This window comes from Ambystoma mexicanum, chromosome 4p (assembly GCF_040938575.1).
Source record: "Ambystoma mexicanum isolate Mex_15411 chromosome 4p, UKY_AmexF1_1, whole genome shotgun sequence".
Lineage (NCBI taxonomy): Eukaryota > Metazoa > Chordata > Amphibia > Caudata > Ambystomatidae > Ambystoma > Ambystoma mexicanum.
In genome coordinates, this window is record NC_090927.1 from 1,005,757,609 (window position 1) to 1,005,774,269 (window position 16,661).

The window sequence follows — 16,661 nt, forward strand, 5'->3', positions numbered from 1 at the left end:
AATGGAAGAGGTTCTCTGTCTGGTGCCACGCACAGAAGATTAACCCTCTACGGATTACGGCTCCCCAAGTACTGCCGTACCTGCTGACGCTGGCCAAAGCTGGTCTGGCACACGCGTCCATCAAGATTCATCTTGCTGCGATCTCCCGATACACCAGAACCACGGGCCGGACGTCCTTGTGGTCTCATCGTCTGGTGAAAGAGTTCATGAAGGGACTGTTCAGATCGTTCCCGCCGGTGAAGGCTCCGGCCCCGGCGTGGGAGCTCAACGTGGTGCTGACCAAGCTCATGGGACCTCCGTTCGAGCCTCTGCACTCGGCCCCGTTGAAGTTTCTATCGTGGAAAACAGCTTTTCTCGTGGCCATCACCTCCGCACGACGAGTGGGAGAGATCCAGGCCCTTTCCTGCAAGGCCCCGTACTTGACTTTCCACGACACGAGGGTAGTGCTCAGGACGCACCCCTCCTTCATGCCCAAGGTACCGTCGGACTTTCATCTCAACGAACCCTTGGTGTTACCTGTGTTCTTCCCGTCGCCTTCGTCGCCGGCTGAGAGGACTTTGCACTCGCTGGATGTGGCTAGAGCGCTGAAGTTCTACGTGGACCGCACGAAAGGTTTTCGGAAGACGTCACAACTCTTTGTGAACTTTGGACCTGTCAATCAGGGGAAGGCTCTCTCGAAGGCTTCCATCTCCAGATGGCTCTCCGGCTGTATCATGTACTGTCACCGGTTGGCAAACCGACCGCTGCCTGGCCGTCCGAGAGCCCATTCCACCAGAGCGATCGCAGCTACCACGGCGTTTCTATCTGGTGTGCCCCTGCTGGACATATGCAGGGCTGCTACGTGGAGGTCGACGCACACCTTCACGAAATTCTACTGCGTCGACCGGGATTCCAGGGAGGAGTCCAGGGTCGGCCAAGCAGTGCTGCGCAACCTGTTCGCCTGAGGTGAGCCTGGTGAGGAGGTAAGATGCTTAATGTTGAGTTGATGTGATGCTTAATGTTGAGCCTTTGCCACCTCCCGTGGTTGTGCATGTGTGTACTGCTATGTATTCTTTATTCATGAGCATGTGAATCCATGCCAGACCCCATGCTGGAGAAGGAACAAGTTACTTACCTGTAACTGTTGTTCTCCAGCATGGGTCTGGCATGGATTCACATGCGAACCCTCCCGCCTACCCCTCTGCGGCTCTTCACTTGGTCATACTGCCACTTCACGTGCTTCCAAATCTGAAGATGGCTGCCAGAGGCGGTGCTTAGGTAGAGGGCAGTCATTGGCTGTGGTCAGTATGACGCAGAGACCAGTGATTGGTTATTACTACGAAAGACAGATCAGAAACGAAACTGATACTGGTTTTTTCTTTACCGAGGATTCCCAGCCTGACGACGGGGAATATTCATGAGCATGTGAATCCATGCCAGACCCATGCTGGAGAACAACAGTTACAGGTAAGTAACTTGTTCCTTCTTCATCAAAAAAACAACAGTGCCCACCAAACGAACACTATCATATTATTTAAACTATGCGCTCAAAAGCATAAAATGCAGAAAGTAACTTCATCCTCCAAGTTCTCAGACAGTATGCCTCACAGGAAAACGAAAACATAGAAAGCAAAAAGATATTATAGTACGTTACAAAACAAATGTTCGACAAATTAAGAAACTACATTTAAACACCCCCAAAAAATCGGGAAAAAAGAGTACATCAACAGAATTTAAACACAAAACGTTCACCTGTATTACATCTAAGGAACTTGAGACAAGCAACGGCCTACCAAAAGAAAACCGCATACAACGAGGAATAAGCAGGACAAATATCTCTGCCAAATCCCTGCCCACAGTGTTGCTGAAACAATAAGTTTTCAATTTCTCTCGGAAATAATGAATGAGGCGTCAATTCAAAATGGGAGCAAATGAGAATTATAGAATAACTGAGCTGCTGGTGGAAGTACTGATCCATGCTCTGGGCCTTTCTAACTTGTGGGATGTCTAAGCGAGCCAGAACCATATGGCAAAGATGGTGTAGTAGCAAGGACGGATGGACGCTTTACAGCATCTGCTTTTTAAGCTAAGGACCTCAGAGTGAGTCTGTGGCCGGCTTGTTGATCCGACCTATTCAATGAAACCATGAGTGAAGTCATGTCCTCAAACTTTCTAGCTGCTGTAATTGAATTGTCAATAGAATGGAATACAGATTTGAAAGAAGGTGGACCTCCATGAAGAATGGTATTTATTGCATCCATGTGTGATAACGCAAGGGCTTGCAGTTTTGAACGAGATATATCTGCTGGAATGAAAAGCTTGATGCATTTGAGAAGGGAAACACGGTTTTACATTGTCTTGGTTATAATCTGTACATATTGATGAAGTGAATGTTTGTTATCCAAAGAAACCCAACAGAATGAGTTTATGACAATAAATTAGGGATTTGTGCATTGGACAGGAAAGGAGACATTGAATTGTGCAGTCTGCTTCTCTATAGCAAAAAACTAAATTATGTTTCATTAAGACTTAGTGTAGGACTGGTAGCTTCCATCCGAGCCTCAATCACGAAAAGTCAGCACCTTACGTTGTCAGTCTTCTCTCGGTTGGCACCATGGGGCATAATTGAGATGTGGCAGTATACTGATTAGTGGAGATGCCCCAAACATCACTAGATCTCCTAACTACGCTTTAAAACATTGAAATAATGGATGGAAAGATGGATTCACTTGTTGCCTCAAATGAATGGGGTTAGGGCTATCGTGGATGGGTCCATGTGAGCTCACTGAGTGGCGCTAAGGAGATCATATGCAAGCCACTCCAAACCATAACCTCAAGCCCATGCTTGAAAATATATTCGCACCTGAGGTGGGTGCCTGTGCCAATCATCTCACTCCAAAAGTGAGCTGAATCTCATGATTTTATCCCGTGCTCGAAGCAAGCTGAGCTCTTGACACACCACTGCTGCCATTTCTCCTCCCTCTCAGCTACGCTCCAACTCTCCCGCTCTTCCCAGGCCCACACCAGGCAGTTAGGCCCTTCAGAGTTCACCCTCTTCACCCTTCGACACCCCTGCTAACTTCCACCACACTGACCTTTCACCCGCTGCTGCTTTCCTGCCGCTGCTTGATTGCCTGTTACATGTCTACCAAGGAAATTGAGAATGAACAATTTGTAGTTCCCTCCTCCTTTTTTCCCCAATGTGCATTTTATTTGATAATCATGTTTTTACAATGTGCCAATCGACTACTATACGAATTAAAGTTAAAACAATAATATTAGCACACAAGTGGTTAGCCCCTGTGTGTTATTGGCAGTAAAACTCCTTCCTGCATACTTCACGGGTGGAAAATGCACCGGGGCTAAACATTAAAGCATTCAGCTTCGCTTTGGCCTATAATTTGAGCCCTGGGCCATGACTGACCAGTGAAGCCCACTGGAAGGCCTAGTATTACTTAAATACATTAGAAAAGAGTGACCCTGGAGAACAGTATCAAGAGCCACTGACAGATCCATTAGAACCAGCAGTTAAATGCTCCAAGCATGACATTCCTGGAAGACATCAACCACCAGATGTTGATTCACCGTTTCAGTCCAACCTCGTGGTCGAAAGGTAGACAGACCAATGAGACTAGAAAAGGACATACTGATCGATATAATATGATGCTTCAACCGAAGTACAACCACCTTTTACATATTGCGGCCTTGCCTGTAACGCAAGTGGAACATATTTTTAAGTAATCTTGTTTGCGAAAGACTGGTTAGTAATAGGTCAAAAATCACTTAGCACCTATATATCTAAGTCCACTTTGTCATTGCAGGCGGCTGAGGTGAGAGGGAAGCTGATGTTATGATGAAGGATTAAGTTCACAGTACTATTTCTGGAAAGTTTTGCTGATGAAGAAAAACTGTTGGGGAGGATATCCTCAAGTGCAGAGTGCAAACTCAGAAAATAGCCTTTCCTTTAAGACAAAGCTTCCTCCTGAGTAGAACTGGAGGTCTCTTCAACTACTGAACAGCAGTACTGAAGCCTGAAACTTCATGGTGAAAAGAGAGTTTGACATGATTCATGCATTGAACATGAAGATGCTACAAGAGCACTTAGAAACAAGAAAAGGGGAAGGCAGAGACAGGGTGCTCAATCCTGAAAAGAAGCTTACCAAAACAACTAGCGTTTGTGAGCAACAATAACCTCCTCACTCAGCGACCCATCCCAATGACATGCGCACATATCTTACCAAGTCATCTGGGTCGGCACAGGTCCTACAACATACATCACCACCAATTAAGACAACATTGCTGAACATTAGCACAACTTCACAACTTGCTGTGGATTATGACCTCCAACTCTTAGATGAATTGTAACTTCTGTTTAAACACTTACCTACAGAACCATCTCTAATGGAGCCATGTGAAACATCGCTTAGTGCTAGAACAGTTGCCTCAAAATCTTGTCAAGTGTCTCCAGTTTGCAAGTCCTTCTGCCTTATCCCCTCAACATCTAACATCAATCATCTACGCAAAGTGCTACAATTAAAATCTCTCTTCCTATCAAGGTCTACCCTGCCACTTAACCGTACGGTTATACTACAACTTTTTCAAAGCACAATTCTCTTACAGGTCATTAGAACTGAAGATATCCTAATAGTGGACCAACTGGAAGAAGAATCTTTCACCACATCGAACATTCACTTTAGTATGAACTCCACATTGGACTTTGTCCTGTCATTTGACGTTGAACTTTATAAAAAGAGGTTACTCATGTAAAATTGTCAAGGGCCCTACAAACACTTAGCTAACAACTGGTCTACCCCTGCATCTAGGCCTTTTTCGGCAGACTCATGCATGGTCAGACCACGTAAGGACACCACTCCTATGGGTACCCTACCTTCTGTGAACACAATTTCTGTGCCATCTATAAGAAGGACCACTGATGCTAGGAGCATCCGAAATGTGCAAAGCTGTCTAGAACAGTTAACCGAATCGCATGAAGATCAAACAATGGCTGCTGATGGTGTTGCAACCACACATTGTGTAGAGGCCCTAACAACATATTTTCCCAATGCTCATGGAACACTAGGGGATCTGATTACTACACAGCTGAGGATGGGCTCTTGGGAATATTAGGAATTTGACTCTAGTAGCACTTCAGGAAACATGGATGGTAAATAGATGGAAGACAATCTATTCACTCACAAGCAACAAAAGGTCCTACGGGTAGAAAGGAAAGGATGTTTACTCATATCTGTTAAAAATGTGTTTGCTGTAATGAAACTTGATATAAGCTCTGACAATGTACTCAGTGGCCTTTTAAGGTGTAGTGAATTTACCATGTTTATGATCCTCCAGATAATTAATTTCATAGTTGGATCCTGGCAACGATTGTCCTCCTACTGGGAAAATATACTGACTTCAACCTATGTTATATGTGGGGACTTTAACTCTAAAATCCCTTAACACTCCTGACTCTCTTCTTACTGATTTTTCTTCCTCTTCTATTCCTTTAAATACATACGACTCTAAAGATCTCTCATGGGTGCATCTTCTATATAGCTACAACCTCTGTATGTTAAATGGGCTATGCTCAAGCGACCTTCCCAGCAGATTTACCAGGGTGAGTGGGAAAAGTGCTAGTGTCATTGACTACATTTTCATCAATCAATAACTATTCCCACTTGTCCTTGATATGTCTGTTATGTCCAGGGAAGAGAGTGACCATGTTCCCCTGTATGCTTTATTCATGATCAACCTTCCTCACATGCTGTAAGACTCCACAGGAAACATAACCCTTAATGCAGGATTAAATTGTATTAATTGGAATCTAGCTAATCTTGACAAGGCTAACAATGTAGCTAAGAAAGTCATAGGGCATCTCATTACTCAAAATACTCTTAGTCCACATAATTCTTCCACCCTTGATTGTTGGCCTACCATCATCTCTTATTATGAGACAGCTTTACTCCAGATAACGGCTCAAATTAAACTGATTAGAAAAACCAAAGTCACAAACTAAATTTATAATCAGCATAGACACCAAGGTCGAAGACATGATAAAGCTATACAGTAGCTATACAGCTATACAGTAGGCCAAACATCAATTGCCAACATGATAGGATTCTGTCCAGTGGAAGGTTGCCCTCTGTATCCTCCTGATAATGAATGGCGTTTTTCACTTTTGGTCCCACAGCTTGAAAAGGTCATAAAAAGCATTAAAACTTCCAGAGCACTAGGCCCGGATGGATCTTGTAATGCATTATTTAAAATGAATTCACATCTTTGGGCTGAAGCATTACACCTCTTGTTCCTCGCTAGTCATACTAATTCATGTTTGTCTTCTTGGGCCAGCAGCATCATCATACCAGTACATAAAAATGGTAATCAGACCGATCCAGGAAATTAGAGAATTATTGCAATTCTTGACACACCGGATACAATCTTTGCCAAAGTACAGCTTAACAAACTTAGTTCTTGGACTGACACTAATAACATCATCCCGTTCAATCAAACTCTTCACAACATCTTAGCCTTAGTTACAACAGTTGAAGCTCCCTGGAAGGTACGAAAGCAAGTCTTGTATGTAGCTTTTATTGACTCTAGTGCTGCTTTTGACACCATTCTTAGAGAGACTTTATGGCATAAACATAGTGCCTGGAACATTCCTCTCGGGTTGTTATCCATGATTATACATCTGCACATCAATATTTGAGTCAAGGTATGCCTAGAACGCACTGGATGAGTCACAAATTGGATCCCTACATATAATGGAGTTAAGCAGGGCTTTATGTTGGCCCCCACCTGGCTGATCTGCAACCCTGACCTTTCCTCCTAAACCTGGGATTATCATCATATCCTAGTTGGGGTACGCAGATGATTTAGTCTTTATGGACTAAACACCCAAGGGACTCCAAGCTCAATTAAACTCTCTGGGCTCTTATGCTGCTTACAACGGTTTAAAGATCAATACTGACAAAACAATAATCCTGGCCTTCACCCCTGGTCATACCAAACTCAAACCATATAATTGGTATCTGAATAATCTAAAACGTGAAAAAGTTCACAAATACAAATACTTAGATAATATGGAACACATTAAATTTTCATGGGCACCACACAGATGGACTCGGTTCGGTTAAAAATCACTCAACAACTATGTGTCCTTAATCATTTCTCACGCACACCTGGTCGGCATACTATAATCACACTCCTCAAGATCTACTGAGCAAATATATTCCCAAGCATTACATATGGAGCGGAAATTTGGGCAAATAAGCATAGCTCTTACCTTGCACTATTAGAAAGAGAATGTCTGAAATTGCTATTGAATCTACCATGCTCTATAGCAGTTGACTATATATTTCTGGAACTTGGGGTCTGTAGCCTAGAATCTGTACTAATAAAAAACACTGGAAGCGTCGGCATACAATCCCTGAAACCTTGTTGTTCCTGTTGGCACTTGCCTACCACTACCTAAATCCATTCTTAAGTAAGTCCTGTCTAGACAACATCTACAAATCTGTGGCCTAGTGGCCAGCTCAACTACCTAATGAGCAGCCTTACAGATACGGGGTGTATCAGCCGCTTTTACTCTCTACAAATGGGTAAATACCACCAGAAAATAAAAATAAGAAGTAAACAATACTCCCAACAAAAAATATGAAGCAGACACATCAGATTCCTGTCCCTCTGCTCTCAGCCACACAGTTGCATAGATATGTTTGGACAGGTAGTACATGTAGTGCCACCGGGAGAAACTACTATTTCCGCCTGGTCTGAAGAGGTACAAATGTATCTTTTAATGTGCATGAATAACTAGGTGCAAAGAAGTATTTATTACAAAACCATTTCTATTTTACAGTTAACATTTGTATTCTTGCTCATGAAATACTCCCATTTGGAATTAGACTTACCTTTTACTCCCTAACAAATAATTTTACTCCCAGCTTTAAAAAATAGGCAGTATCATACTGCAACTTCAAAATCTTATCTGCAGCAGTGCTAATGAGGCTTTTAGTTTTCTCTTTCCTCGATTTAAAAAGCCAGTTAAAGGAGTTATGGAAGCCTATGACCATGAGCGAGCAATTGTCAACTTGATGTGTAACGCAAACAGTGGTCTTAAATTGTAGACATCCAGCGTGGCACCAATCTACCAGCAGAGCTATACTTTTCCGAACTCATTACACGGCTCGGAAATATCTTGAAATAAAATGTCATTTAGCAGAATCCTAAGAGATTGTAGGTGCCTGGCTTACAATTTGTCTAGAGGAAAGACTGTAGGACACCATTGAGTCGACTAAACACTTACTGGTGGAATGGACACGTTTAGACACTATACGCACATCAGTACTTGAAAGATACTCTAACAATAGCCCTTTTTTTAACCTCAACGTTACTTTGGTAGCGCTATATGTATGGAAATGACACTAACTTAATGTACTATTTAACTAATTGTATGACCAAATGATAGCGATCTTGGACAGCCTTGTAGATGATGCAACAGGATTTGAAGATGATACAGGCTTGCAGTGGGAGCCAGTGCAGTTTGATGACGGTTGGGGTGGCGTGGTCGAATTTGCAGAGTCCTTCAATGAGTCTTGCTGCAGCACGCAGGACACATTTCTGGGGTGCCACAGTAGTCGCCGGAAGGCCTTCCAAAAGGGCATTGCCACCATCCAGGTGGGAGAGGACCAAGGTTTGGAAAGCGGATTTGAAGTTGTTTTCTAGAATGAAGGGCTTGATTTTCCGTAGGAGAGAAAGTTGCTACCAGGCTGTGTCTTCGTTGCTATGTGCTGTTTGAACACGAGGTGTCTATCACTTTTGAACCCAAGAGACTTGGCACAGAAAGTCAGCTGCTGTGCAAATCCCTAGCGGTTCATAGCAGAGAGCCAGGTCTGGATATCAGGGTGTTTGGTGTTGTTGGTCAGCAGTAGGAGTTCAGTCTTGGAGGGTCTGAGCTTCAGGTAAACAATGGACATCCAGGACTGGACCAATGTAAGGCAGGCCATGCATTTATTTATTTATTTTCATTTATAAAGCGCATATCTGCCCAGGGGCATTGTGGCGCTGTTACAGCTTCTTCACTTGTCAGTCAGTCAGTCATATCATAAACTTTTTGCGTTACAGAACAGTAGCATGTCTTAGTGAGGACAGTAAAATACAGAGCAGGCATGCTGAGCTGTCATTAAGGTTACAGATGATCAGCGTATCTATACATGTTGGTTAGTTCTGATGCTAGCGGAACAGTGTGGTTTTCAGGATTTTGCGGAAGGCGGTGTAGGATCTTTAGTTCCTGGGTGTGGTGGGGAGGGCGTTCCAATTTTTGGGAGCCAGGTGTTGGAGACTGGACCCTCCCGCTTTAGTTCTTTTAAATGCTGGTACGTAGATCCGATTGGTCAGGTGTGATCTAATGGGTCTGTTAGATGTGTTGATGGTGATTCTTTCTGATAGGTAGGGTGGGGCATTGGTGGAGAGACATCTATGTGTGATGGCAAGTGTTTTAAAGAGGATGCACGGAGGATATGTTGAGGTAGATCTGTGTGTCATCTGTGTATTGATGAACGTGGGTATTGATTGGAGCGAGGAGGGTTCCCTGCGGTTCCATGTAAAGATTGTTCTTAGTGCTGTTAATTGGATTCTGTGAATTTGTTTTTTTATTGTCGTTTAAATATGTTCATAAAGTCGTAGTTGTGAGTAATGTATACAAATAAAATAAAACAATAAAAATAAAAGGGGAAATGGAGAGTTAACACCCCTGAGTTATAGGTATGAATGTTTAAGTGATGCTAGAGGAGGAAAAGAAAGCCAACCTTCAAGCTCTATCAGAATGACTTTAAATGCAGTGTTGGAAGACAGGTCGACTGATAGGAGTTACTTTACTGTACATTTAAAAATACTGCTTAATGCCAGACTTTTAAGTGCTGTAATAACAGGTGTGATTAGTTCCCAAATTGACGGTTCTGAATGTATCAATCTGCAAAGGAAGAAAGCGCTCAAACGCAGGAAGTGTACTCTATTCCACTTCTTAAATCCTTTCTAGAAAAAGCACCAGTGAGAGTGTTTTTGAATAAGGGTGGGCTTCAGAGTTTGCTTTTTGTATTGCAAATCTGAAATGTAGAAATTCTTATATTTTTGTTTTCTTTACTTGCAAAAATCATTCCAGCCCCAACCAGCGTAAGCTTTTTCCAACTGGGATGCTGTATCAGGGCCATTGATTCAGTAAAGTATGACTAAGTTGAAGAGACGTGCTATCGTCCTGTAGTGGCCTAGCACAGATAGTGGTGCTTTTGTCGACCCATGTGTATGTTTTGAACCATTTAATAGCCAACCCAGCAGAGGCGCATCCTTAAATATTTTGATAATCATGAATTCAGTGTCCAAAGGGGAGTTCGGCTTTTGGGCTTGGGTGAACTGCACGTCACATGGGAAGGCAGCAGGAAAATTAACAGTAAGCATTCTACATGAGAAGGGCTCCTATCCTATGATAGGCTCTCCCGAGAAAGAATTAAAAAAAAGTAAAACAAAAAACAGAGTGAAAACGTAATAAGGAAATGAGAGACAATCAAAAGGAATGCCCACGTACTCCCCCTCAACCATAATGGTTTCTTCTTTTGCTCCTTTATAATTAAATAAATGCATGTTAATCGAAAACTTATATGTTTAAACCACACATGTAGCCATTATCGGCCATTGGTCTTTTGATCAGCTAACATAGGCTTGGTGATGTGTAAATCTTACTCCCAAATGGGGTCCTGGGCAAGATACCATTGAAAATAAGAATGTTGCACTGCCTCTATTATGAATTTGAATGTAGACCACTGGGAAAATCTTGCAAACACTAGCAAGAAACACATTAAAATAACAGCATAAAAACAAGAGAAATATAGCAAATATTTAGGATAACTGCTATTGGTTTGAGTCAGCATTATTTTCTAACATCCTCCCTAGTGGCCTTTTATCAAGATGGGAGTTAGAAAGCACCACTTTTCCCCTCGTATTTCGTTATAAGTATGATGCTTTTTCATCCTGAGATTTTTCGAGGGGCCATTTTCTATTTTTACAATGCTTGGTTTGGAGTTCACTACAAATCACATACAATGTAGCCAAACTATTTGGATGCTTCTGCATCCCAGTTCTGCTTGACCAAACTGTCTAGGCAGGCCACCCGCTAAGCACTGCCTCCTCGAGGAGGTCCTAGGCCGAGATCCAGGTGCATCCAAACACAAGCAAGCCTCGTGTGGCCATTACTCACCTGTTCACATCCAGACAAGAGGCCCTCTTCGGGCAGCCTCAGAGAAGATAACAGAAAGCAGTTTCCCATTTTCAGGGTGATTCTGCTGGTTCATACCACCCCAATACTTTATAACTTAATTATTATACCTTAACTTTCCAGCCAAGACATTCTAAATAATTAAACTGTTCTACCAATGAATTCTATTTAAGAAGGCCTACAAAATACAGAAGAAAAACACAATATCTCTCTCTCTCTTTCTCTTTCTCTCTGTCTCTCGTTCTCTCTATGTGCTTAAGCTCCATCCTCTACCCATCACCCATCCTACAGCACCGCCTCTTAACGGGCACTCCTAACCTCATGCACTCAACAGGATTCCCTCGCCCGTGCAATGCCACAGACCTTAACATTCAAACTGCAGAAAAACTACTACACGCGCAAAACCTTCTCAGGAGCTTTTCAAATCTGCTGCCCATCACTGCTGCTAGACATGGGCGTAATTTTAGGGGGGACAGGGGTGTTTGTCCCCCCCAACTTTCATTTTGTCGCCATTCATTTGGCTGGGGCACCTTTTCTTCTGATGTCATGCCCCCCCAACATTTTCACCAAAGTTCCTCCACTGCCGCTAGACGTACCCTTCCTTCTGGCATCCATACATTACACAGACTCTCCTTGTTGGTCCAGATGTGCACACTGCAAATAATAGATGATAAGTTAACCAACTCTTCTAGCATGGCCTTCCTGCTCAAAACATGGCTGAACTCCACCTCCCCCAAAGTGAACTTAAATATGCATTTCACCACTAGCAGCAGCATATTGTGCATAGCGGGGGATAACAGATCAAGTGGGGGAGTTTTCCTTTTTTAACTATCTGCTTACTACCGCCATCTCTTCGGTGGGTCCTTTCACCTAAGCTTTGCATTAGTGACCTGAACCTGGACGATTAGCAACACCACGGTCTGCCTGGGGTTTAATGAGCGTTGTCTGGCCTCCTGTCCACCTACCTTCATTTTCAGTTGTGAAGGCGATCCACCAAGTGTTCACTTTCGCTTCTGACTCCTGCATTAACACTGGGTATTTCCACAAAAGGGGGGCGACTCCAAATCTCTACCAATCTTCCTTTGGGCAAGGTTTATGGCATTTTGATGGCATTTTCCTAACATTCCCTTTCCTTGACTGCAGTCACCTTTGACTTGATGGGAATCAAGAATCTGCCTCTCTTCTGCAAAGGCTCCGTCGGGTACATTGTACAGGTCTTTCTAATGTCACACTGCAAATGGAAGAACACAACTAAATTAAACCCACAGACTCCAAAATACTGCATCGCCCAACCTGTCAGAGTTCATTGGCTCATCTAAAGCAGGCCTCCATCCTTTTCTAGGTTCTCCACATTAATGGTTACTGTTCTTGTTAGGGAGTTTAGGTCAGGTTAGGAGACCTCAGTACTGTGGGAGTAACATGATAAAATAAGTGCTTGCAGTGGAGGTGGAAGGAGGGTTCCCTCCCTTGATAGTAACATGGTTGTTGGGTGTGTCCACTTAATTTGGATTTTGCTTACACTGGGGCTAAAGGGATATGTGAGCAATGCACAGATGGGAAAACTAGGAGGAGGCAAAAACAAATCCGGCCTTTTACTGAACACAGCCTACAAATCAATACCCTATACCCTATACCCAAGACAATAACAGAATCACACACCTGAAAAACAATCACAAACTAAGAAACTATTTCTGCAGCAACCACAAAAGAAATAATATTTTAGGCTCATGCGCATAGGCAAACGGTATGTAACCTACACTGACAATGATGTCAATGGCAAGGTTCTCGCCCCACACCAGAGCGTGTGAATCCTGTACACTACTGAATTACACCTGCAACTGTGAATGCCGTTCTATGATTCACATCCATCATGGTAAAAACTGAAATGCATACATGGGGGTTTATTCCAAGCGCAGGAAAAAGCCTTGTCAAATGCACGCTTCCTACACAATTGTTACTCGTCTTTAACAAGTGACATGTTTGAAGTTAGTGGGCTTGGGAGAAAGGCGCTCAAGGAAGTCTAGCAGCACTGCATATTTTTTGAAAGTAGGCGTGTCACATTTATTGTGACATGCATCTATCTATCTATATTTATTTTTATATAGCGCTGTTCGCCCACTGGCCTCTCCCTGAGTAGAAACAGTCTATTAGCACACAAGTTTGTTGTGTAGTCTTCCAAGATCAGGCCACAATAAAATGCTTCTGATTGAAGACCAGCCTTGCTCTTGACCTCCAGGATTGTCCCATTCTGCTGGAACTCTTTAATCTCCACTCAATGGTGTCCTCCCCAGATGCTGAACATTGTGAAGATACACAAAATGAAACTGTTACTAAACAAACTCTTCACCATTTAGACTTGCATAGTTCTCTACAAAAAAAACATTGATTGTATCCTGGGTTATTTCCTCAAGTATCGTGTCCTGCACACGGAAACGTGTGCTCATATGCAGCTTAACTTGCAGAAAGCGCCCAACACTCCATGAGATGAGTTGTTCATGGCACAAGCAACTGCATAATACATTGGCCAATAGACTCTCAATAACACATATTTTGATATGAACTCATGAACGTTGACAGTGACAGTGACTGCTGCGCCGAGTTACACAATTCAATGTATGATACTAAGTATCGTCTCCATCCTCATTAAGCCTGTTACCAATGTATGCCCAGTATATTTAAAAGGAAAATTCAGATTTTCTCCTGGCACGGGTGTAACATTCTTAGAAAGTAAAACATAGTGTAACGCTATTATTATTATTATTTCAGAATAGGACAACTATTTTATAACTCGTTTTGTTTTTCCTTAGAAGTGTGAAAATAAATTATTGTATAACACAATGTGTGGGCAGTGTGTGGTCCCAGAGGCGGAGACATCCCAGAGTGAGTGGTTGCTCGACCTGGAGGTGGTATACATGGGATTCCCAGTTGACCCCCACTAATGCAAGAGGCAGTCACAGAAGCACACGCAACAACACCAATGACCACAATGGAAGGAAGGTCGGGTCCAAACCCCTTGAGAACCCATCTTATCCCAGTATTGTTGTTCCCAGAGGGCCCTTCCAACTCCATAGCCAGACCCAAAAAACCAGCAAATGAATGTATGCCTTTCCCTTTTTAGGGAACAGAGTTGCAACATTCTGAATTCACCAGTGATTGTGGAAATACATTTCTTTCTGCTGCACCACTGGCAAAAGAAAGATTTGTGTGCATGAATAAGTCTAGCTCAGACCGCAGGAGCGCCACTGATCTAAATTTACACCAGATAGACAAACAGAATGAAAGGAAACTTGTCTGCATTGTCTGTGCCAGGGACAAAACAAACACTGTTTTCCTGCTAGCATCATAGGGATTACATTTACCATTTCACACGACAAAATGTTACATTCATACTGAACAGCTTGCTTTGCGTACCAAAGCTTTTTCTGACTTTTGATTTATATGCTAGGGAGGCAGAGGGATGCAGGTCGAAGCAGGCAGCATCAACAGGATTCCTAAAGGGAGAGGAGACCTCACACATATCTAGGGAACATTTGAAATCCAAGATTGCAACAGACCTTCATATGAGCTCAAGCCAACTCCCACTTCGGCTAACCTGACCAAAGGCACGTGGCCCCAACACTGCACAGGTTCAATGTGCGTCCCCAGAAAACGCCCAAAGGGAGGAGAGATCAAACTGTAAAAGACAGCCTGTTCAGTAAAACAGTGTGTGGTGTTCAAGAAGAGATGGTGGAAGGTGTTTAGAGGAGATTTGCAAGTTAGAGGTCCTTTGAGAGCAGAGCTTGGGGGAGAGTGCTGGGGGTTGGAGGGAGAGTATTGAGGAGGCTGGAAGGAGAATATTAAGGATGTTAGAAGTATTATCAGGCTAAAGTTAATGAACAGATTGTATGGGTAGTATTGAGGAGGTTGGATGGAGGAAATATTACCATATGGAGAGAGTTAATTATGTTGGAGGTAGAGTATTGAGAAGGTTGGAAGAAGAAGTATTACCACCTGGAGGCGGTTATTCAGGAAGGCATTTTATGGGGTAGTAGTGAGGTGGATGAAAAGAAAATATTACATTCTGGAGGGAAATATTGAGGATGGAGAAGGGAATGTTTTGATGGGGCTAGAATAAGGAGTACAACCATTAGGAGAGAGGATTATTGAGGGAACTGGAGAAAGAGATATTGAGGAAGTCAAAAGGGACAGGTTATCTGAAGAGGAGGTGTCTAGGAGGTGGAAGAAGGGAACTGGTACCTTCTTGGGAGGGGAACCGAAAGAAACTAGAACAGCAGGTAGTTTCCAAGATCCGAGGAGGAGCATGAAGTGAAGGCCCCCCTCACTAAGCAGAGTGGCCAGTTAGGTTCCAGTCATCCAGGTTGGTTCCGGAAAGACTTCGGAGGTGGTATGAGTCTATGCAATCTCACCGAGGACCAGGAGGGCTACAATAGGAGTAGTAAAGTGGGGTGTGTCCCAAGGACCAGGACCCTACAAGAGGTAGATGGTCATCTGACAGTTAACACCTCAACCCTGTCCCTGAACCCTTGAGAGAGTGGAGAAGCATTGAGAGGTCCACCTCTTTCTCAGACTTCTGGAATAGAAATTAAGACTCAATTGTCTACTGGATGGGGGACATGGAAAGTACTGGCATACTTACCATGTACCCTATGCAGCAAACAACACCTGATATCCCAACTCATAATTAGGTGGTATTTTAAAACTAGGTTGTTTTTTGATATACCACGCAATTTTACCGTTATCACCATACACATAATAAGCACCCTAGTTTCCAAGGTCCTTCTGATTTCTGGGTCTACCTGATTTCTAAGCACACAGTAAAGAAAGGGAGGAAGAGTGCAAACAATTGAGCTATGGAAAGAAAGGGTGAAACTAAGGAAGAAAGAGGCACAGAAGGAAGGAAAGTAGGAGTAGAAATATTAACTTAAACTAAGCAATAGAGCAGATCCTTTAAGGTAATTGAGGCCACAATTATGACAAAATATGGCATTTAATTTAAACTTGTGAATAGGTAAGCAGTCTAGTGGAAATTGTGTCCAACACTTTGTGTGCAAACTGTTACAGGTCTGCAGCAAAAGTGACAGAACAAAGCAAATTAAATACACATTTTCAATTTTTAATTCTTCTGAACTTGCATGTTGCCGAGCCATCCGTGAACTTCAAAAATGCCCTGCTTATGTGTGCGACACTGTGTCCGAAATAATTCCACATTGTTATGTCCTGTTTTGCAGGTGACCCTCATCGCAGAGACAGACTGTCGCTATGTGGCGTGGAGGAGGAAGAAGCTGTACCTGCTCTTTGCAAAGCACCGCTACATTTCACGACTCTTTTCCATCCTGATTAGGAGCGACATTGCCGATAAACTCTATGCCTTGAATGACAAGGTTCACGTGGGGAAGGGACTTCGATTCGACATCAGGCT

The 16,661-nt window shown here is 43.1% G+C and overlaps 1 protein-coding gene across 1 annotated transcript in view; it reads left to right on the top strand.

The window, feature by feature from the left end:
- Positions 1–16,661, top strand: part of LOC138453590 (blood vessel epicardial substance-like) — a 904,667-nt gene that overhangs the window by 244,807 nt on the left and 643,199 nt on the right. The window contains exon 4 of the mRNA XM_069606590.1: positions 16,471–16,623. Within this exon, the coding sequence (XP_069462691.1) occupies positions 16,471–16,623 (153 nt within the window). The remainder of the gene's footprint in view (positions 1–16,470; positions 16,624–16,661) is intronic.